Source organism: Struthio camelus, chromosome 12 (genome assembly GCF_040807025.1).
Source record: "Struthio camelus isolate bStrCam1 chromosome 12, bStrCam1.hap1, whole genome shotgun sequence".
Taxonomy (NCBI): Eukaryota; Metazoa; Chordata; class Aves; order Struthioniformes; family Struthionidae; genus Struthio; species Struthio camelus.
The window spans coordinates 21,280,033-21,301,868 of record NC_090953.1 but is presented as its reverse complement, the minus strand read 5'-3'; the positions used below and the strand labels follow the sequence as shown (position 1 = coordinate 21,301,868).

General features: G+C 37.0%; 1 protein-coding gene across 7 annotated transcripts in view; it reads left to right on the top strand.

Moving 5' to 3' along the window:
* Positions 1–21,836, top strand: part of HERC1 (HECT and RLD domain containing E3 ubiquitin protein ligase family member 1) — a 138,138-nt gene that overhangs the window by 41,797 nt on the left and 74,505 nt on the right. For all 7 annotated transcript variants that reach the window (XM_068958808.1, XM_068958809.1, XM_068958813.1 and 4 more), the window contains exons 2-13: positions 6,540–7,495; positions 9,406–9,501; positions 9,828–10,022; positions 11,750–12,061; positions 12,775–12,871; positions 13,202–13,345; positions 14,799–14,926; positions 15,553–15,697; positions 15,792–15,963; positions 17,538–17,672; positions 19,465–19,630; positions 20,743–20,868. In XM_068958808.1, coding sequence (XP_068814909.1) covers positions 6,566–7,495; positions 9,406–9,501; positions 9,828–10,022; positions 11,750–12,061; positions 12,775–12,871; positions 13,202–13,345; positions 14,799–14,926; positions 15,553–15,697; positions 15,792–15,963; positions 17,538–17,672; positions 19,465–19,630; positions 20,743–20,868 — 2,646 coding nt within the window. In that variant the 5' untranslated portion in view covers positions 6,540–6,565. The remainder of the gene's footprint in view (positions 1–6,539; positions 7,496–9,405; positions 9,502–9,827; positions 10,023–11,749; positions 12,062–12,774; positions 12,872–13,201; positions 13,346–14,798; positions 14,927–15,552; positions 15,698–15,791; positions 15,964–17,537; positions 17,673–19,464; positions 19,631–20,742; positions 20,869–21,836) is intronic.

The window sequence follows — 21,836 nt, the reverse complement described above, 5'->3', positions numbered from 1 at the left end:
CAGTGAGTGTATTCATGTGGTCTTTCAAAGTCAAATGGGTGTTCTTTTGCCTGTGCTCAAAAGGAAGTGAGGTGCATTTGCCCATGCTCTGAAGCAATGAGAAACCTGGCATTGGTGTGCCTCATGCAATGGCACGAGAGGTAATAAACCCTACCTCTAAACTGTGATAGTCCTTGCTAAGCAGCTTTTGTTAACTTCAGTGATGCCTGGTTGTTACACCTCTACTCCGCACAGAGACAAGGGAGAGGTTACCTTGTCTTCAGAGAGTATTTTCAGGTTTGTATCAAATCAGTCTGCTGCCATCAGTGTATCTGGCTAAAGGCCATCATCTGAATGTTATTTTCGAGGTGGACCAACTTACTTCTTTTGGAGGTTACAGTAGAAGAATAGGTCACTAGCAAGAGCTCAAATTCAAGCTTCAATCTCTACTTCTACAGGGATGCACGCAAGGGGGAGAGAAATAACTATCAGTGTTCAGGAAAAAGAGCAGTAATTGTTTGCACCTTTGAGGTGAATGACCAACTTTTGTAATGGCTGGATGAAGAACGGCTGATATAAGCATAACGTAAAGCAAATGGATGTATCTTTATTCGGGGAACTTTTAAAGGTGACTAGATCCCCACATATTGCCTCTTGAGAAGGTGCTGGTTTTGTGATTTAAGATCAGAGTTTGGAAGTCTGCATTAGCTGGCCTTACACTTACAGTTCAGATTGAATAGCAGCTAGCAAAGTCCTTTCTTCTTGACAAATGAGAAAATGGTCCCTGTTCTTCATAAGCAAGGTCCTGGGTTTAATAATACCTATGTATGTAACTTGGAGACGGAGCTATTGCTGTGTTTTGTATCAGGAGTAAACAGAAGGTGTGTGGCTAGTCTGAAATGTGAAGAATGCTCACTGCCTCTGAATGGTAGTTAACACTTGTGACTCCAGCTCTGGACTTTGTTTTCTACAATACAACTGAAGTTACTTGGGCAGGGCTCGCTGAGGCTGAAAGTACGGCTTTTGAGGAAGGTGCTAATCTATGGACATTTTAGAGAAAAATGGGCTTGAATAAAAGCAGCTGCTAAATAGCACAGAACGTGCTGCTGCTTTGACAGGTATATTGGCATAAGAGCTGCAGCCTAGTTCTCCTGTCTTTTCTGTGTAGAATGGCAGAGAGCACAGAGCTGTCCTACATGAAACCCTCTGAGCTACAAGCATTACAGCTGCAGTAAGCGCTGCCTCTCACTAGATGGCATAGAGTCGTCCCCCTCCCTGGGATCTAGGAGGAAATCAGATCAAATAGGGCTCAGACTATCCAAGTACATAAACCTCTCCCAAATTCAGAATACAATATTTATATTACTTTTTTGTGAAATTGTAACGCGTTAGAACTTGAAGGATCAAAGAACAGAAGCTTACCGTTTGGAAGCTCTGTAACCCATGGTTAATGATTTCAAAATAGATGTTCTGTCTGCTTTGTACAATAGGAGGTAGAGTACTTAGGGGTCCCTTTAAAAGCTCATCTTTTAAGAAGAGTGATTTGAAAACCCTCTTTTGCTTTGAAAAAGCCTCCTTGTGTATTCAGCTATCAGTTAGCTTGACGCAATTTATAGTTAACATCCAGAATCCTCTTGAAGAAACTGGAGTTCTAAATGCTGCCAGCATTAAAATTAATAACTCAAAATGTGTGGGTTTTTAAAGGGGTGTTCTTTCTTTTTTTCTTTCTTTATGAACTTTATCAACCTTAAGACTTAGTCAGTAGTGACTCCAAGGTTTTTCTGTCACTCTGCATTCTTGTATGGAAGACTTTTTCAAGCTCAGCTTTTGTTTTCAGAATTAGGTGTTTTCTGTCACTTCATCGGTGCTTTTAGTTTGCCAGCAATTAAAGGTTGTAGAATAATAACTGAGGAATTCTTTAATGGTTAGCGGACATGTCTTTAATGTGCAAGACAGGACTGTTTCAGAGATGTTTTTCCATGTATTATGGAAGTGAAATCCACTTTTTTAACATCCTGCATAGCAGCGTTAGTATTTATGATACAGAAAAAAATCTAGAACTGTACCATGAAACATGAAATTAGGATGAACATTTGACATTTTTTCTTTTGTTTCCCTCATGTGTTGTGTTGCTTTGTTGATCCTAATGACCTCATTGTTATTTTGCATGCACCGTAGTTCTTGTGGGTTGTGTTTTTTCTGTTTTTCAAAAGCTGTCTACTGAAGATGCTGTGTTTGTGGGGTAAAAATATTAAGAAAGCAAAACCAGTATTAAAAAAAATCTGTTTTATCACAATATACAGCATTGAACACAGTACGGAAGTATCTTAAAACCAGTTGCAAAACACTGAAATACAAAAATGCTGCTAAATTGAAAGTGAACAATACAAATAGCAAGATATTAAAAGTAGGCAGTTTTGGAAATGTATGAGGACCTTACAAAATTGGAATGCTTGATACACATTGCGCTTATACTCTTCTGTAGATTTCACCCACTCACAGCGGGGTTCTGATCCCGAGAAGGGAATAGGAACTGGGAATGAATCCCTTGCTTCATTTTTGAGTAAATGTACATCCTAAAAGATAGTTATTCTGAAACAATACTACGTACGTTTTTCAGTCTTTAATGTTGACAGAACAGCCTGAAATCTCAAATGCAAGATAAAGGAAAATAAGGAGAAGGAGCACTGTGAATAAGTTTTATAACGCATGCTGCAGCAAGGTCTGTGAACTCCCTTGGATCCTGTAGATGGTATGCCTGTGTCATCGTGGTGCTGTGCTTGAGCTAATAAGCCCTACTAAGAAGCTATCCTAAAACAAGCTTTGCTTGTATCTCCGCTTAGCTTTGACATACGCCGACGCTTCCAGACAGTACAAGCCGTGGTGTCTGCAGCAACTTTTCTTTGGGTGCTGGTGGCATACGTTAACGATTTTAGTTAGGACTGTTTTTTGAAAAAACAGTATCTTCCATTTCTGATCTCTAAACAATAGGTATAGGAGGTCTAGTCATTGCTCCTTTCCTGGGAGAGTAGTCGGTTGTATTTTCCAGGTTTTTGGTCTGTAGAATTTCTTGTTATTATATGTGGACTGTTCAGCAATTTGCCTTTTTGTCAGAAAAGCTGCCCTCTAGTGTTATCCTCCTTAATAAATACCCAGAGCATGAGAGTAGGGTCATCCACTGCATAATCTAATGCAGACATAAATCATCATAATGATGATATGTGTATTCTCAATTCTGTAATTTTTTTAGTTCTCAAGATCTAAATCTTGAATTACCTTGTCTGTTAAATAAAAACAGTTTATCTGTAGTTGTAATAACCAGGTGAAATAGAAATTTCATTCCTAATATTAAAATATGATTCCATAGTACTTTGAAGAAAGGAATTACAGTGAGAAAATATGTGGTTTTACAAAGAAGAGAGGCTGTACAGTGCTGCTTTTACATGGAACAATCTTCCTCCATACATCCTCATCTGTCTGTCAGAGAGTAATCAGTAGGACATCATTAAGTACTTACTTAGAAAGTTTAACAAAAAACCAAACCAAACCAAAACATTGCATTTACCCTCTGGCTCTAAGTATAGCAAAACTGGAACAAATTTAACTTTTTGTTCTTGTGATTACTTAGAATTTGTTTCTGTGATAGGAGTCTCTTCAGGGAAGGTTGTTCTATTAGCCTAAGATAGGTGTTTTCGTGTTGGAATGAAAACGCAGGACTAGAAAAATTCTGTTGGCCGTAATCCAGTGAATCCCTTAACCAAATCAAAACTTGGGAAGTTCCATTTTAAAAACTTTTGCTATTTCTTTCAGAAAGCCATTGCAGAACCTACCTGGGAACCAGCTTCTTTTTCAGTTTAAATTTTTTTGCAGTTGTTTCATGCCCACTTGTTCATGTGCCTGTATTCTCCATTTGATAACTTGGCCATTCCCCTACCTAACCCCCTTTTCTTTTCCTGCTATATTTAGAGGCTTTTTTTTTCCCTTCGATATCTGATCTGCTATGCTAAAAGCTACACTCCTAGTCTTACCTGCAGGATGGATTCTCTGTCAGACCAGATCAGAGGAATAATCTTTTTCTTCATATGTTCCAGGATCAGTCGTCTTCATTGGATTTAGGCTGTGGGCGTCAGGAATTGTTTCTGGAATTCCAGCTGACATCCATTTGACTAGGATTTTATTAAATTGTGTTGACGTTTCCTTAAGCATTATGGAAATGCTTACTGATGCTACTCAGGATAGTGTTTTGTCTCTTCCATGGTGACTAGTAATCCCTCTATTAGGCGCTAGATTTTTCTTCTTATTTTCAGAATCTCCAAATGATAGATTCTCTACTTATGGCAGAATTTTTTTAGTCCGTAATAGGGACTATTTACCTTATTACTGCTCATTTGCATGCAGTACTTGCAAACTGTGACATACTCATCTGCAGCGGTACAAGTGCCTCCCTTCTTCATGTAGTCATTGTTTTACCAATTCATTAATTAAAATTTTAAATTATTGGTTTCAAGATAGAGAATAATCTCTACAAAACTTCCCTAGGAACTAAGTTGAAATTTTTTCCTGCTTTACCACCAAATTTTATCTTTTCCATGCAGCTCCTTTTACAAATGTAGTTCCTCTGTAAACTTATAATACCTTGATTTTAATTAAGTAGATTATGGCAGCATCCTTTATCTAAAAATACAGTATGCTTTTGAATGTGCAAGATGCTTTTCTGAGCATTTTTTTTAAATGGCTTACATGTTGAGTTTGAGTAATATTGTAAAAAGTTTGCTGTGACTGAGCACTGAGGGCCTGCAGGCCACGTGCACGCTTGCCATCCTGTCCGTGCCGTGTTCCTGCAGCATGCCTTCCCAGGGGATGGGCTGTGTGTAAAAACTCATCAGCTTTTGCAATACAGTATTCTCCCTTCTGCAGGTAATCAGAAGAGGACTAAGTTGTGAACTGTGTTACCCTGTGCAGTTTGAAAATTGATGTACTCGGTTTAAATTTTAAAAAGAACTCTTTTGTATTTTCTAAGTTAGTTAAGTGTAGTTTTTTCATTTGTTCATTTATTTCAGATTTTGAATTTTAAAACAAGAACAAAGATGTAATTCTAATTCATTGTTAACCTTAAAATTAATTTTGGCTTAAGCTGGGTTGTGATAGGTGCGTTAGTATCAAAACGTTCCAGTTCCACACGCGGATTTGTAACTGAGGTTTAGACCACCCGTGTAGAGCTCTCCGAGCCCTAGTGTGCGTCTCAAGGGAATAACAAGTTAAGAAGGGATCTCTCTGTTTAGCTGCATAAGTTGACTTTAGTTCTCATGATGCAAATGTCAGAAAAGAGGTGTATTCTAGGGACTAGAGCTAGCTAAAAAAGTTCTGTTGTGTGTGGTGAGGAATCATAAGCTTAGGATTACCAGGAATTTTGTAGCACTTTCATCATAAAGTTTCATTGAATTTTTATCCTTGTAAAACTATCTGCGTTCATAATTTTTTTTTTTTAAATTGGCAACAAGAAAAGTTTTCTTAAATTCACTGGTATCTTTGATTTGAAAGAATGCTGTAAGCTGTCAGCTTGGTCTGGCATGAATGTTCCTGATAAACTAGTGTTGCATTATACAGTTTTCTCTTTACGTCCATATCGTTAGTGATCTCTCTCTTAAAAATCTGTCCTAAGAGCTTTGAATGCCTTCACAGTCAGACTTACAGGCCTGTTGCTGCTTAAATTACCCTAAAAAAGGAAAATACTTAATGTGGGACATAATATGCGATGCTTTAAATTTACTGCGGGTACTTGTAACGTGTATTGGGCTTTCAAGAGCTTCTTCACCCCAGATCATTATAGAATGTGTCATCCTAGCATGACTTAAAGCTGTCTTTCCTGGGCTTCATTTAACATTCTGACATGGATTTTAAGGAGATACCTGACTTATCTTAGAAAGGGAAGAGTGTGGCTTGTGACAGCAGAGCTTAAAAATGTGTTTGACAGGTTGAGCGCTTAGATACGGCCTAAATTAATAGGTTACATCATGCTCATTTTAAGGTGAAGCTTTACACTGGTACTCCATTCACCTGTGCATTTCTTGAGATATTTGTCCTTACTTTGCTGCCCATAAAGAGAATATTAACTTTCTTAGAGGTTATTAAAAGCGGGTTGTCTTTGCAGCATAGCAGAATTAGATTTGCTTTGTGTGAATGCCATCGCCAGCAGCAATGAAAATTCTAGCACTGAATTTCTGTGCATATGGATTTAGAATATGTAGACTTGCACTAAAATTCTTACAGCATGTGGGGGGAATCGCACATATGCTTGTGCTTATTTACTCAAAATGAAGATCAAAATTCATCTACAAAATGTATTTTTTTTATTTTACTCTTAAAACATTCTACTAGTGTTTGATCTGAATGCCAGTTTCCAGCACTTAACTTTGGCAAAATGGTGAAACTTTTGCTAATTTTTGGTGATTAAACTTTTACCCTTTGCTTTATTAATGGATTTGTTCTACTATGAGTACTAAGTTCTGTAGATGATCTTATGTACCCGTTTTATTTACCCGATTCTTTTTCTTCTTTAGGACTAATGGCAAAAGACTAAACAAACATGGCAGCTATGGTTCCACCAGTGAAGCTGAAATGGCTTGAACATCTAAACAGCTCCTGGATCACAGAAGACAGTGAATCTATTGCAACAAGGGAGGGAGTTTCTGTCTTGTACTCTAAGTTAGTAAGCAATAAAGAAGTAGTGCCATTGCCTCAGCAGGTTCTGTGCTTGAAAGGACCTCAGTTACCAGATTTTGAACGGGAATCTCTATCTAGTGATGAGCAGGACCACTACTTGGATGCCCTTCTTAGCAGCCAGTTGGCACTGGCTAAGATGGTATGCTCAGACTCTCCATTTGCTGGAGCACTACGAAAACGTCTCCTTGTGTTGCAGCGTGTCTTCTATGCACTTTCTAATAAATATCACGATAAGGGTAAAGTGAAACAACAACAGCATTCGCCAGAAAGCAGTTCTGGGTCAACAGATGTACATTCTGTCAGCGAACGTCCCAGGTCAAGTACAGATGCACTCATAGAAATGGGGGTTCGGACTGGATTAAGCTTGTTATTTGCACTGCTAAGGCAAAGTTGGATGATGCCTGCGTCAGGACCTGGCCTCAGTCTTTGCAATGATGTAATCCATACTGCAATTGAAGTGGTGAGCTCTTTACCACCATTATCTTTAGCGAATGAGAGCAAGATTCCACCAATGGGATTGGACTGTTTATCACAAGTAACAACGTTTCTTAAAGGCGTAACAATTCCTAACTCTGGGGCAGACACTTTAGGTCGCAGATTAGCTTCTGAATTGCTTCTTGGTTTGGCTGCGCAGCGAGGTTCCCTGCGGTATCTTCTTGAATGGATTGAAATGGCTCTAGGTGCTTCAGCTGTAGTAAATACCATGGAGAAAACTAAGATGCTGCAAAGTCCGGAAGGGATGATCAGTTTTGATTGCTTTATGAGTATATTAACGCAGATGCGACGATCTTTGGTAGGTATACCAGATTTGATTTTTCTTTCGTAGCTTTCAGCGCCATCGCAAGCATAGGCACATTCTTAACTTGAAATGCAGTTTCCTAACACTGAATACATTATGTGGCAATTCTAAGTTGAATAATTTGTTTTAATATGCTAGATTTAAAAAAGGCTGTTTTTTGTGAATCTTAAGTATTTCTTTTGTTACCCACCTTGTCTTTTTCTTCCTCCCCCCCCCCCCCATCCCCCTTTCCTCATAGGATAAAGGAGATGAAGCAACAAAGCAATCAACCCCTGTTGTTGTCACTTGTGGTGTGATGCTCTGACTTAAGGCCATAATTTACCTACCTCCACTTTACATTTCAGTTCAAAACAAAGACAGTTAGAAAGTATGAAACTGTGTTTTTAAGACTTGCTTTATGTTTGATTTGCTTAGAATTCAAATTTTTGCAATATGCCTTGTTTCCTCTTCAGAGTTATTTAATAGAGGACATCCTCTCTTTCTGATTAACCTGGGCTTCTGCTATATATTTTAGAGAATCAGAAAGATTTATGAGATGTTGAGCATTTTTGTCCAGAAAATAACACTGTAAGAAAATGGACTGAATTGTTTACAGTTTTGGTGTACTGCTAGCTTTTTCTGCTGAGTGCTTACTCATGGTCCTAGATGAATATTATTTTTACAGTCATGAAATTATTGTACGACATGCAATCAGATACTCTACTAAACTTCAGCCTTAGATGCTCAAACTGAAGCAGGGAAGGACTTTTCCCCTGAAGTGATCATTCTTTTCTCTCCCCAAAGGCTTGTAGTACGTGATAATGAACAAAACTTTAAAAAATTTAAAAGAAATTTTACTTTGGGAGGATGGAGAATGTGCAAGCCTTTACATAAGCAGCCCTACTTTCTTCTGTCTGTACTATTAAAATGCTACTATAAAAACAGTATTAAAAAAGTCACTGATTATAGACCCATAGTAGCACAAGAGAGTAATGTACAGTTTGTGTTGCAGCTTATGTTCTGGTTTATTGAAAGGAGTAGAGCTGTCTGTAATTTTACTACAACTGTCCAGTATTTTAGTGGAGGACTTGTATCAAATTCCTGATTGGACCAACTGGTCTTAAAGCATTTCGCTGACTTTAACAGGGTTGTTTTTTAGAACCTGAGCGCAATCTATTTTCCTTTCACATTACCTAGTTGCAGGTTATCCTTTCTTCATGCTGTTCTGTAGTTAAAATCTCCTCCCTATAGAATGTCAACCACTGCATCAGGTGAGTTTCATTCTTTTGACTGAGAAAGACCATATGGCATCTGTAGATAAGTGAAAGGGCGTGGTGTACAGACCTGCAAACTCATAGTGTGCTAGGGTGTGTGATGGAAGGGACAGAGTGGGCTGCCAGAACAAATTGTTTGGACTGCAATCTGGTATTTGCGCCGTTTTGCCTAACGGGGACCATGAGGAAGTGTTGGTGGGGGCAAGATCTAAATTGGAGTGAATGTCCTGATGGGCAACTTTTTTTTTTTTTTTTAATAAATATAAAATTACAGACCAAAATGTGGAGGATTTGTGAAACACAAAAATAATGTTGATTTAGTAATTTATGATTTAAATATTAATCACTTTGAAACAACACAAATGCCATATACATTTCAGAACAAAACAATATTAGGAGAAGTTAACTCAAAACCCAGGTATTCTCACAAAAGATAAGTAAGATTGTCTTAGTAGCACTTGTCACACTTTAGAATCCTGAAATGCACGCAGCTCTCACTGTCAGGGGAGGAAAAGCAAGGTAGTTTGCTTGTGTTTACTTGACAGACACTGAAATTATCAAACTCTTTAGAGCAAATCCTTAATGTGTTTTGTATAGGTGTGCCATTACTGTATGGAAATATTTTCTCACAATAACATTTAAAAATTGTAGGGATCATCGGCTGATCGAAGTCAATGGAGAGAGCCAACGAGAACATCTGATGGGTTATGTTCTCTTTATGAGGCAGCTCTGTGTTTATTTGAGGAGGTATGTAGAAATGAACCCTGACTTTAAGCCAATTGTACTTTACTTCCCCCTCCACACACATTTGTTTGGTGTGTGCATGTGGTTGTGATCCAGTCTCTATTGAGTTATACTGGAGAAGAGAGGAAGGTTTAAAAAAAAAATAATAAAAAAAAAAAGGTGAAAAACTAAGATACAAAGTAATTTGGAGAAGTAATGATGATACGGTGACGGCTGTTATGTTTTAGGCAGAGAATCGTACTGAGGGAAATTTAAAATTACATTGAATATTGTGAGTATATGGGAATAAATGAAAACAGTGCCGTGTAATAAGTCTCTCCTTTTAATAGGTTTGTCGAATGGCATCAGACTATTCAAGAACATGTGCCAGTCCTGACAGCATTCAAACGGGTGATGCTCCCATTGTTTCTGAGACTTGTGAAGTGTATGTTTGGGGTAGCAACAGCAGTCATCAGCTGGTAGAAGGAACACAAGAAAAAATACTTCAACCCAAGCTTGCTCCAAGTTTTTCTGATGCACAGACAGTGAGTGACATTTATAGTCGTATATAATGTAACATTAAAAGCTTTGTAGTTCTAGTATGAAATTTGAAAATAATACTTCATTTCTGAGCATTAAGTCGTAATACAGATGAGGTTATGACACTCGGAACTAATCACACCAGTTATTTTATTGAAAGTATCTCACTACTTTTATGCTGTCCAGAAGAAGTATTCTTTTGCTTTTTTAATGACACAACACAGATCAATATCTATGTAAAAAGAATGTGATTGAATCATCTAACTTAGGATGACACACATTTGCAGAGAGGAATTTGTTTGCCTGTGGTTCACTGTTGTTTAAAAGATATCCTAACTGTGCAGTTATCTTTTTCTTTGGTAGTTTTCACATCAAGCGTGCTTAATTTAAAAGTTGAAACGGGGCTAACTGCTGGCACAGCAAAACTTACTTAGCTTTCTAAAAATCAATATACAGTATGCTTTTTCTGCTTTCAGTTACAGGTTTTGCACTTGCAACTTAGCACTTCTATTGATGCGTGACACAAAATAGAATAGTTTGCTTTTCTGTTGCTGTATTGGCTTTGCAGTGTTGACTTAAGTAAAAGCTTTTTTTTTTTTTGGTCACTAGACAATTTAGTTACATTTTCTGAAACAGTGTCTGTTGACGTCACTGATATATTTTATATGCCAAGGGACTGCAGTACCAGGCATCATAAAGCAAGCCTGTGCATTCAAAAAACTGAACTTAAACAAAAATGTAATACACAAGTGTGGAATGAGTGAGCTGCATGTTGCTCTAAATAGTATTGTACACACCCATACAATATATTTATGTGATTTCTCACTGAGTTAAAGAAAGTTTTGCTTTAACAGTCACTGGTGATCTTTGTAGAATTTGTCTATATGAAGAAATTAATTCACAATAGAGATGCTGGCATGCAATACACTACCTGCTCTGTGCTGGCTGTTGGTGCAGATACACAGTGCCTCTGTGCTTCAGCTTTGCACCTGCTTCACACTTGTTGTGTGTTAAGGTTCCTTTGGGAAATTATTGCACGGTAGCTGGTTTCCTGTGAAGTCATTCTTTCAACTGTGCCCTGACTTTCTGATACAGACAAATTCTTACTTTCTGAAGCACTTTTGGTCTTATTTCTTTAGTATTTTTGTAATTAAAAAGCATAGTCGCATATAGTAAGCGACATATTCCTTTAACGTTACAGAAGTAGACCGTTTGCCACTGGTTAAAAGTAACAGAACCTACAGTGCTTTATTAAGCTGTTACTTTGGCTTTTTAATTGTACGAAATGTTAGATAGTACGAATTGTACGAAAGTATGTTAGATAGTCTTTAAAGACGATCCGTTTCCATTCAAGCATCTTACAAACTTGAAGGCAGGCTGAGTTCTGCTCACTACTTTTTTGCCAGGAAAAAGCTTCTACTTTGGGTATGACACTTACTTTTGCTTCTACTTAGCTTGATTTCCTAAAGTCCATAATTCATAGAAGAGATGCGAATACATAAAATAAATTCATCTTTGTTTTCATCCTTTACCTCAAGTAAATAGGTTTACTCAGAAAATGTTTTTATATTTGAATTACTGTTGCTGAAGTCCAAATTCTTCTCAAGTATTACATTGAAAGGGGTATATAAAGAAACATGACGTTGTTAAAAATGCGGACTTCTATATCTATAGGTGCATTTACATTTATCTAATCTTTCTTTTGTACTATTTTAACCTTTTTTGTTTATAGATTGAAGCTGGACAATATTGTACTTTTGTAATTTCTACGGATGGTTCTGTTAGAGCCTGTGGTAAAGGCAGCTATGGGAGACTAGGACTGGGTGATTCCAATAACCAGTCCACATTGAAAAAATTGACTTTTGAGCCTCATAGGTCTATCAAAAAAGTGTCATCTTCAAAAGGATCCGATGGTCACACTTTAGCGTTTACAACAGAAGGGGAAGTCTTCAGCTGGGGTGACGGTGACTATGGAAAACTAGGACATGGAAATAGTTCAACTCAGAAATATCCCAAACTTATTCAGGGGCCTCTGCAAGGAAAGGTATGTTTTATACACTAGAAATCCTGTTTTTGTTCTGATAAGTTATGGTGTTGCTTAAAAATGGAAATGTATACATTCTTAAGAAAAAAAGTGTTTTAACTAAATTTCTTTTTGGAGCTGTTTCAGCAAAACGCTTAAACTCGTGGCTGCCCTTTAGGTGTGTGAGTTAGGCAATATTGTATCAGAATACCTCTTATTCTTACGAGCAAAACTAACTCATCTGCTTTTGCTGAACTGCAGTGTAAATCCAGGATATCGTTGCTCTTGTTTGCTAAAGCATCGTAGCTTTTCGTATACAACTTTTTAACAGCTGATAGTAGTGCACTTCATTTGCAGAAGGAATTGTATATGGCCCTCAAAGGCCTTCTTTTCCCTATCTGTCTGTGTTTTGACCAATGTTTTAAACAGCCACTTACACCTCTCTTTGTTACTGCCAGACTAGGTCACCTTAAGATATCATTCTTTTAAATTTACTTGATAAATATGTCATGACCACTTTTATAGAAAAAACATATCTTTAGGTGTATTGACCTCCAGTTGACGAATACTAAATGGAAAATTTTGCAGGGATTACTTTAGGAATGTACTTTCTCCACATGAGTGAACAAGCAGATTTATATGAATTTCTTTCAAAAGTTGACTTTCATAATCTATATCAAAGTTCCTATTCAGTTTATCTGAAAACTTAATTTTTATTTTGGCATGTGATACAGGTTGTTGTATGCGTGTCAGCTGGATACAGACACAGTGCTGCTGTTACAGAAGATGGAGAGCTATATACATGGGGAGAAGGAGACTTTGGAAGATTAGGTAACTCTAAGATTTTTCATGTGAAACTTGATTAGGTGTTTTTGGAAGTATTGGAATTCCTGTGTCTAGTAGTGATACTGTACCATGTATTTGTAGTAAGGTATGAACAAAGGTTCTGTAGTATGTCTTACCAAAAGTAAAATGTTTGTTAACCTTATTTATTGTAGATCTCTTCCACTAAATCTTGCTGAAAAGTGGGCAGTAATCTGTCTTTTCTGGTGATAACAATATATATGGATTAGCAAAATTTTACTAAAATTACAAATCAAAAATGGAGCTTAATTTAAATCTTCACAAAAAGAAGAAAATATATTTTTCTCTTTTCTGCAGGTCATGGTGACAGCAACAGCCGCAACATTCCAACTTTAGTAAAAGATATTAGCAATGTAGGAGAGGTTTCCTGTGGTAGTTCACACACAATAGCTCTGTCCAAAGATGGGAGAACAGTATGGTCATTTGGAGGAGGAGATAATGGTAGGTAAAATCAGCATTCCAGTAGTAATTTTCATTTTATTCCATCCACTTCATAGTCTAAGTACTCTTTGCAGTTTGATTTCTTGCCATTTGGTAGTTGTTCAAGAACAGGATTTTAGTAAAATCTAAATATACAATATTTGAACAAGCTTAACTGCAAGGCTAGACTTAAAAATGGATTTCATATATCATAGAAAGAAGAGGGATTTCACTGAGTAGAAATTGCAATGAATGTGTAAACCATTTGGGGAAAAATGCTTGGAAGATAACTTTTAAATAAGCTTACTTATTTGATATGGCAATACCTGTATTTGTATAATAGAAGCTGGATTGAAACTGATTGTTGGATTGAAACTGCCTCTTGAAGAAATGTCTCCCATCTTCTCAAAAAGGACTCTAAACTTTGTTACCAGTAGCTGCTTTGTCAAGCATGGAATCATTCATTATCTACTGTTACCTTATTTAGCCAAATTTGGTTATGCTGTTATAGTATTCAGATTAAAACTTCCACACTATTGCTTCCTATCCTAGCATGTGTGGGAGGAGAGGAGAATGCAGAGCACAAAAAGCTCATGGTGGAATAAGTGGCTAATAGAACTAGGTAGGAATCTGAAGTTCATGTATGTTGTGCATATAATTTTCCTCTCCTCTCTCTGTCTCTTTCTCTAGTTTCGAATGAGAAATAAGTTTTTAGCAGGACAGACATCTCAGCCTTCACAAAATATCAACACTTTTTTTTGTTTCAGTAATGTATAAACACTTGCATTTGGCTTTTGTATTATAATAAATAGCTGTTAATAATGTGATACTTAATACTGTTTTATGTAGGAAAGCTAAAGCAACGTGAGCAAAATCATAAGCTTCGTATAAATTATCACTCTTTATAGTATATTTCAAGTTTAGCCTTTTCCCCCCACCCCCTTCCTTTTGAGGAACATTATTTTATCAAAACATTCTCACGTGGTCTAGTGAAAGTCCTTGTTTTTGAGGTCATTGATTGAAAATGGTGAAGTTGTGGAGATGAAAAGCTGTTTTCAAAAGACACCTGTTGAAAGGCATAGAATATCAACGCGTGCACACAGTTGTTATGAAAAAAACACGTCCTTTTTCAAGTTGCTTTTTAAAGTAGGAGTAAGAAATTTTTTAAATCTTAGTTTGCCAGATAGGAAAAGCCTTAGTGCTTTGGAAGTATTTAGTAATTCAGTAACAGACAATGAATGGTGTAGCTGTATGCAATTAGTATTCCAATTTTAAAAAACACTAGACTACATACACGTTTCCTGAACTCTGTAATCACTGAAAGGAAATAGAGGCTTTATAAAAATTCCAATGTGTTTTAATTCTAAAAATATGCTCTGATATTTTAGGAAGTCTGAAATAATTATTTTGGGGATCTAATTGCCATGGTTTGTATATTTAAATCGCTTTCTACTTGCGTTTCCTTCTTTTATAGGCAAACTTGGTCATGGTGATACAAACAGAGTGTATAAACCTAAAGTTATAGAAGCCTTGCAAGGAATGTTTATTCGGAAAGTTTGTGCGGGGAGTCAGTCTTCACTTGCCTTGACATCAACGGGACAGGTGGGCAAAAAGAAGTCTTCACTCAAGTGATGAGACTTGATATTTAAGGAAAAGATGGTGTAGGTTTATTATTTTGATATTTATTGTTTGGCTTAAAATAATATGCAACAAGTCTATAAGGCCTTTGGACTGCTGTAAACAGTGTCTTTCCATGTTTGGTATTAACTATCAATGATTCCACGTTACCCTTAACGTATGAGTTCAAATTACAGAAATGTGTTTTAGCAAGAGTGTTTTACCTTGGTATTAGAGGAAAAAAGAAAAGGCAGCTTAGAATATGATTTAATATTATTAGGCCACAATTTTCTTGAATAACCTGACCAGTATCTGTTGTCAGTCATCTGAGCTGATGATAAAACTGAGCCTCAGCATTGCTCGTAGAAGAAACTGACGTGAGGTTCCCATTCACAGCTACAATACATCAAGATAATTTCCTTTTTCTTATAGCTATATAATGATATTCAAATGCTAGAGGGTTTTTTTTTTTTTGTTATCTGTAGAAGTTCATATTCGGTATTTAAAACAAAAAACCACTTTTGCATATCCAGCCACAGTGTATGATTTTTTTGGATGATCACTAATAACATATATTTTACACATTTGTATCTTGTGGTTATTTACTCTAGGTTTATGCATGGGGCTGTGGTGCATGTCTTGGCTGTGGCTCTTCAGAGGCAACTGCTCTCAGACCCAAGCTGATTGAAGAACTGGCAGCTACAAGAATAGTCGATATTTCAATTGGTGACAGCCACTGTTTGGCACTTTCTCACGGTAAAATAAATAAGGTTTAAAAACACGTAATCCTCCTCCTCATTGAAAGCAGTTGTACCTCAGATTTTGTTTTTTCCTTTGTTTCTGTTTATAGATAATGAAGTTTATGCTTGGGGTAACAATTCAATGGGACAGTGTGGTCAGGGAAATTCAACTGGTCCCATTACTAAACCAAAGAAAGTAAGTGGTTTAGATGGAGTTGCAATTCAACAAATTTCAGCAGGAACCTCCCATAGCCTCGCCTGGACAGCCCTTCCAAGGGACAGGTAACAATTACATTGGGGGACTGGTATAATCTTTTTTGTGTGAGTACACTCTGGCACTCTTCCCTGAAGGTGTTAACCATATCATACACAACTTATTTAAAGTATTCTGTTTATAATGTTTGGGAGTGGAGAGTCTTTCTGTTTCTTTTAACTCTTTTAACAAATTGCAATAAGTGAAAACATGGCAGCACTAATAATTTGAATAATAGTACTTTTTACAAACTTGCCTACTATTAGACAAAAATTACCTTTGCTTACTTAAACTGACAAGTTAGGAGGTGGTGGGATAAACAACTCAATATTTTTTTTTTTATTTTGTGCTTCTGGCAGCGTTGTGTATGGTTTATGCAGTTTCCTTTAGTGTAAGGAAAGGCTGAGAGAGAAAGGCTCTCTCTTAAGGCTGAGAGACCTGGGCCTGTTTAGCCTGGAGAAGGGAAGACTGAGAGGCGTTCTTATCAATATGTACAAGTATCTGAAGGGGGGGGGGTGTCGAGAGGATGGGGCCAGTCTCTTCTCCGTGGTGCCCAGTGACAGGACAAGAGGCAACGGGCAGAAACTGAACCACAGGAAGTTCCATCTGCACCTGAGAAAAAACTTTCCTGTGAGGGTGACAGAGCATTGGAACAGGTTGCCCGGGGAGGTCGTGGAGTCTCCTTCCCTGGAGATATTCAAAACCCGCCTGGATGTGATCCTGGGCAATATGCTCTAGAGGACCCTGCTTGAGCAGGGAGGTTGGACTAGATGATCTCCAGAGGTCCCGTCCAACCTCAACCATTCTGTGATTCTGTAATAAAGCGAAACTTAAGCATAAGACTGGGAAATAGGGAAGTCTGGAAAAATCAGCAGTCTTTTGAATTTAAACATTTTAGGACCAATCTCTATATGGTTACATGTTAAGCTAAATTAAAAACAGCTACTTTAATGGATCATTTAGTTACTAATTTATGATAAATGAAACAAGCCATTATTACCCAAAGCCATGTTCAGGTGATTAAAGGAACTGGTAGAAGTTTAGATTTACATATGGACTAACCCGTAACGGAATAGAAAAACCCTCTTAATATTTGTAAGATATTCAAACGGAATTTCAAGATACACTATTTTAAAAGGAGCTATGTTAGAAAATTCAATTAAGGAACTAGTAAGACTTAAATAGTACTGGGTGGTGCTATCCCTTTTGAATTCTGCCTGTATTGAAATCTCCTTATAATCTGTGATTTATACTATAACAGCGTTGTGAGTATTTGACAGCTTTTGCGTGAATCAGCTGAAATACATGCAGTTTTATATTTATGGCATTGTAGGTATTTTTGCTTCTAAATGAAAATTTGTTTAATTATTTAATTTGTAAAAATTAATGTGAACATTTTTTAGTATGTAAAGACCTTCGCGGAAGAGAGAGCAGAAAACACCTGCAAGGATGAGGAAGTTAGTCTGCCTGAATCATATTAGTTTGGCCTAAGAAAAAAATTGGTTCATTCAAGCATGTGCTCACTTAACCTACTTAAACTGTTAGCTTGTTACAGAAATTAGAATGTTTTTAATAGTTAACTTATTTTGATATTTGATTCCAGGCAAGTTGTGGCATGGCACAGACCATATTGCGTAGACCTTGAAGAAAGTACTTTTTCACATCTTCGTTCTTTTCTTGAGCGCTACTGTGATAAAATTAACAGTGAAATTCCCCCTCTTCCTTTTCCTTCATCAAGGTATATACAGCATTTGCATTTGTTTTAGATTTTTTTTTTTTTTAATGTTATTTACAGGAGCGGTGTGTGGTTTGGTCCTGGTCAGTGTTTTCTTTAACAAGCAGAAGTTTGCTTTATTTTGCTCCTTCGGGTGCATTTTGCTTGTTTGTATAGCACAGGAACTTTTCAGTGCTTCAAGCTGTAGCAGGATCTTTTGTCTGGAATTTATTTTAATTATGCACTGAATTAAATATTTTCTTTCAGAGTTATCCTTTAAAACAAACAAAGCAGAAACAATGCACAGAAATAGTAAATGCATTTTAATTATATAGAAAAATTTAACTACTTCACCTTGGAACCAGTTTCAGTGGGTGCGTACTCACTCTCCTTTACTATTAAGCTTAGATGAAAGAAAATTCTTTAGAGATAATCCATCAGTCCATACATTAAGTCATTGACTAACGGGTATGGTGCTCAAATCAGGAGATATATAGTTGCCGTTGCACTTTGAGTAGGAATCTGTGCACTGATAAAACCCAGTGCCGCCTTACTGTCTAAAGAGTTGGGATAGTTTTCTACAAGCATTTTTAGTATGTGAGGGTGAGCTAATGCCTTCTAGTACCTCAAGGTGTCTGATCTCCTCCAGAGAAGCAAGAGCAATTCAGAATGCATGAGAGGCGTTTTAAAAGCTAACGTCTTCAAATAATGTAACTGTTTTCCATCTGAACGACCAAACTGTGGGGAGTCAGTCCGGTTGTTCTAGGAACTGATTTGTCTTCGAAAGGTAGTAGTGTAGCGTGGTATTTCAGTTTCAGCAATTTATTGCTGTTACAGGCAGTGACTAGTAGTGGACCATCTGGGATGATATTTCACGTCCAATTCTGTGTGTTCCATTTCTTTTTTTTAAAATAGATATTAATTTTTGAAAATGCAAGTTGCTTCTCACAAACGTGTGAGGTTAGTAGGCAAGGCATGTCATTCTTCTCCTAGAGAGATTTGATCTAGGTACGTAGGGAGCGTTTTCCTTCCTTCACATTTTGGGAGTCTTTATGCGTTTCCACCCATTTCTCTTTTCTGGAAGGAGATCCAGAAAATGAAATGGAACAAAACCAAGCCCATCTTGATAGTACCATCTTGACTAAAGCAGCCTCTTGGCAAATTATCAGTAATTGCTGTTATAGCTTTCAGATTGGATCTTTTATGCCAAAGGTAACACTCTAAATATATCGCTATAAAATCTGTAAGCATGAATGTTTCTTCGCTGACTTTGTGCAAGGTGAATGGCAAGTGTGAAAGTTACTTATGAATCTTTTCTTCACAAACTCTGCCTTTGCTACAAGGAAGATTTTTCAAGATTTCCTTTTTTTTCTTTTTGTCTAAGAAGTGGGACCGGAAACTAATATCAGGACTTTTCCTTCTTAATCCAATGTTTTATCTGTAAATCTTCTGAGAGTACATTTATTGCTTCTCTAAGGATTTGTTTTTTCATTCATGTGAAGAGTATCGTTATCTGTCTGTCTGTCCATTTATTTTGGAAGGATTTTGCCCTTTATTTCATTGGACTTTGTCTTTTGAAACTGAACGTCCCTGGAAACCATTGTCTACAAAGACTTTTTCTATGATCTCTGCTTTTGTTTTCATTAAGCAGGCTGGCAGTTGATTTTCAGGGGAATTTTTTTAAAAACCTAGTTCTTATCTGCTTATCTTTCTGGCCTGCAAAATAAAACGTGAGAGAATATCATAGTGCACAACTAAGTGAAAAGGAGTAAGACTAATAGCAGGAAAAGATTAAATGATGTGTTTCTTTTTGCAGGGAACATCACAATTTTCTTAAATTGTGCCTGAAGCTGCTTTCTAATCATCTTGCACTTGCATTGGCTGGAGGTGTAGCTACTAGCATTCTTGGCCGGCAGGCTGGTCCTCTTCGAAATTTGTTGTTTAGGCTGATGGACTCTTCTGTCCCAGATGAAATTCAGGAAGTAAGTAATGCTGGGTTTTTTACGTGTGAAAATTCTACTACTTTTTTTTTTTTTTTTAATGTGTATTTAAAAATTTCTCAGTCTGACTTTTTAAAGGTGACAGTGGTGAAATTGATTCTGACTTACCATTTTTACTGGTTAAAGTTTATGGTATAAGTATTTTGTATGATATAAGTATATGGTATCTCTGCACAGAAGCAGAGGAAAATGTTTGCATAAGAATTTCTGTATGCTGCTTTTTTTCCTCATCATTTTAATTATTATTTCTAGTAAAGAGCCTAAAAATTTTAGAATGTGGGAAAATTAGCATGAGTAAGAAATATAAAATAGATTATGGAAACAAGTAGTAATTACAGGTACTTGAGCTGGCATGATGCTGCTTTGACAGCATCAAGCTTTTATGTAACCTTTTCCACAACTTTGAAGGAAAGGTGCTGTGCAGTTTGCTTGAGAAGAAAAGTAACAAATAGTCAAAGAGCTTTTACAGTGTGTTTAAATGATACAGAACCTCCCACTGTAGTATATAGAGTCTATGCCCAAGACAACAGCTTTTTAAATTTAATATTTATTGATGGCTCCAATAAAGAAATAGACAATTATTCTCTCAGTGGGAATCGGTGGTAAGAAATCTATGGAGTTAAAGTTGTAGAGCATAGCACTTAATATCACAAGTCTAAAGCAGGTGTGGGAAAACAGCAGGACAGAGCTATGAAATTTATATTGTAGATCTATGGGAAATGTGAATTCCTAATATAGGAAGAATTGTTCAGATACCTATCAGGGAGAACCACCTATTCATATTATTTACTGTATGGTGACCCTTGAAAAATGAGACCAATTTGCCTAATGCAGGGATTTAGTTTAGTGTAATTTTCAAAAAAGGTTTACTGTGATTACAGTTTCATCTAACAGAGTTTTTATTCTTTTGACAGTGTGTTTGCCTCACTTCACTTCTACAACATACCCTGTATCTTTGTATCTTTTAATAAAAACAATGCTATAATGTGTTACAATTCTTCCCTTAAATATGGATGTTTTGGATATAATGCTATGAGCTGATGCTTTTTCTTTCCGTACCAAATTGAGGTATTTTCCCGTTACTCTAATTTTAGGTTGTAATTGAGACTCTCTCAGTAGGAGCAACTATGCTACTTCCTCCATTGCGAGAGAGAATGGAATTACTACATTCTCTCCTACCCCAAGGTCCAGATAGATGGGAGAGCTTATCAAAAGGGCAGGTAAGGTCAAGTAAAAATATGTCGTGCTTTGAAAGCAAGCAATTGTCTGTGATTTGCTGCTAGAAGAGGGGTTTCTGAACAGTGAGGTGACCCGCATTTGCAGAGTGCAAGCACGTTTTAGGCGGAATGCAGCATGAAGCCCGACTAACAAACTCTGTAGCCTGCCTCAGCCACGATCCGGTGAAGTAAGGAGCACGTTTTCTCAAGTGAAGCTTGACTATAAAAAGGTTAGGAATCACGGTGTTAGAGCATCTAGACAAGTTTGAAGGTTGGTTAGTTGAACAGTAGCCAAATCAAACAAATCTTGGTAACAGAAATTTGACTGTTTTCTGTGTAATGCTTTTCACACGTGGATTTCAGAGTACTTTGCAAAGATGATTATGATGCTTCTTTTTTTTCTCTTGAACATAAATTAAGGCAGGTTAGGAGTCTTGCCCAGTATCCTCCAGCAAGTTAGGGCTGAGTAATATGTAGAACGTGAAGCTTTTTACTTGCTACTCTGTGCTCAGTCCAAATCTAGAGAGTACCTCAGCAGTGGATATAGATGTCTGCTCTTTCTTAATTCATGATCATGCCTCTCACCGCAATGGTAGAGTTGAGCGTACATTTGCAAATGATATATAAGTAAGAATTTGCTTCAGTGATATGTTGGGAAGTGTCCTATGCTGCAGGCTAAGCATTGCTCGCTCCCCTTCTCTCCTCCCCACAACCCAACATTTACTTACATGCTGTCATGTAAAAAGGAAAGTCAACCCGTGGCTTCTTCCTGCAGTGGTGTACTGTCACTCAGCAAACATTCCAATACAGCCATCCTGTTGGAATATTCTTTTTGCACACCTCATTGAGAAAATGGAAGGAAAGAAGTTCAAGCAGCTTCTGTTCCTGTCTTGATGTCAGTAGCAGCTGAAGTGTTAACGATAGTCTCAGATTAAATAATGAGAGTAACTATTACTCAGTTCTGTATACAC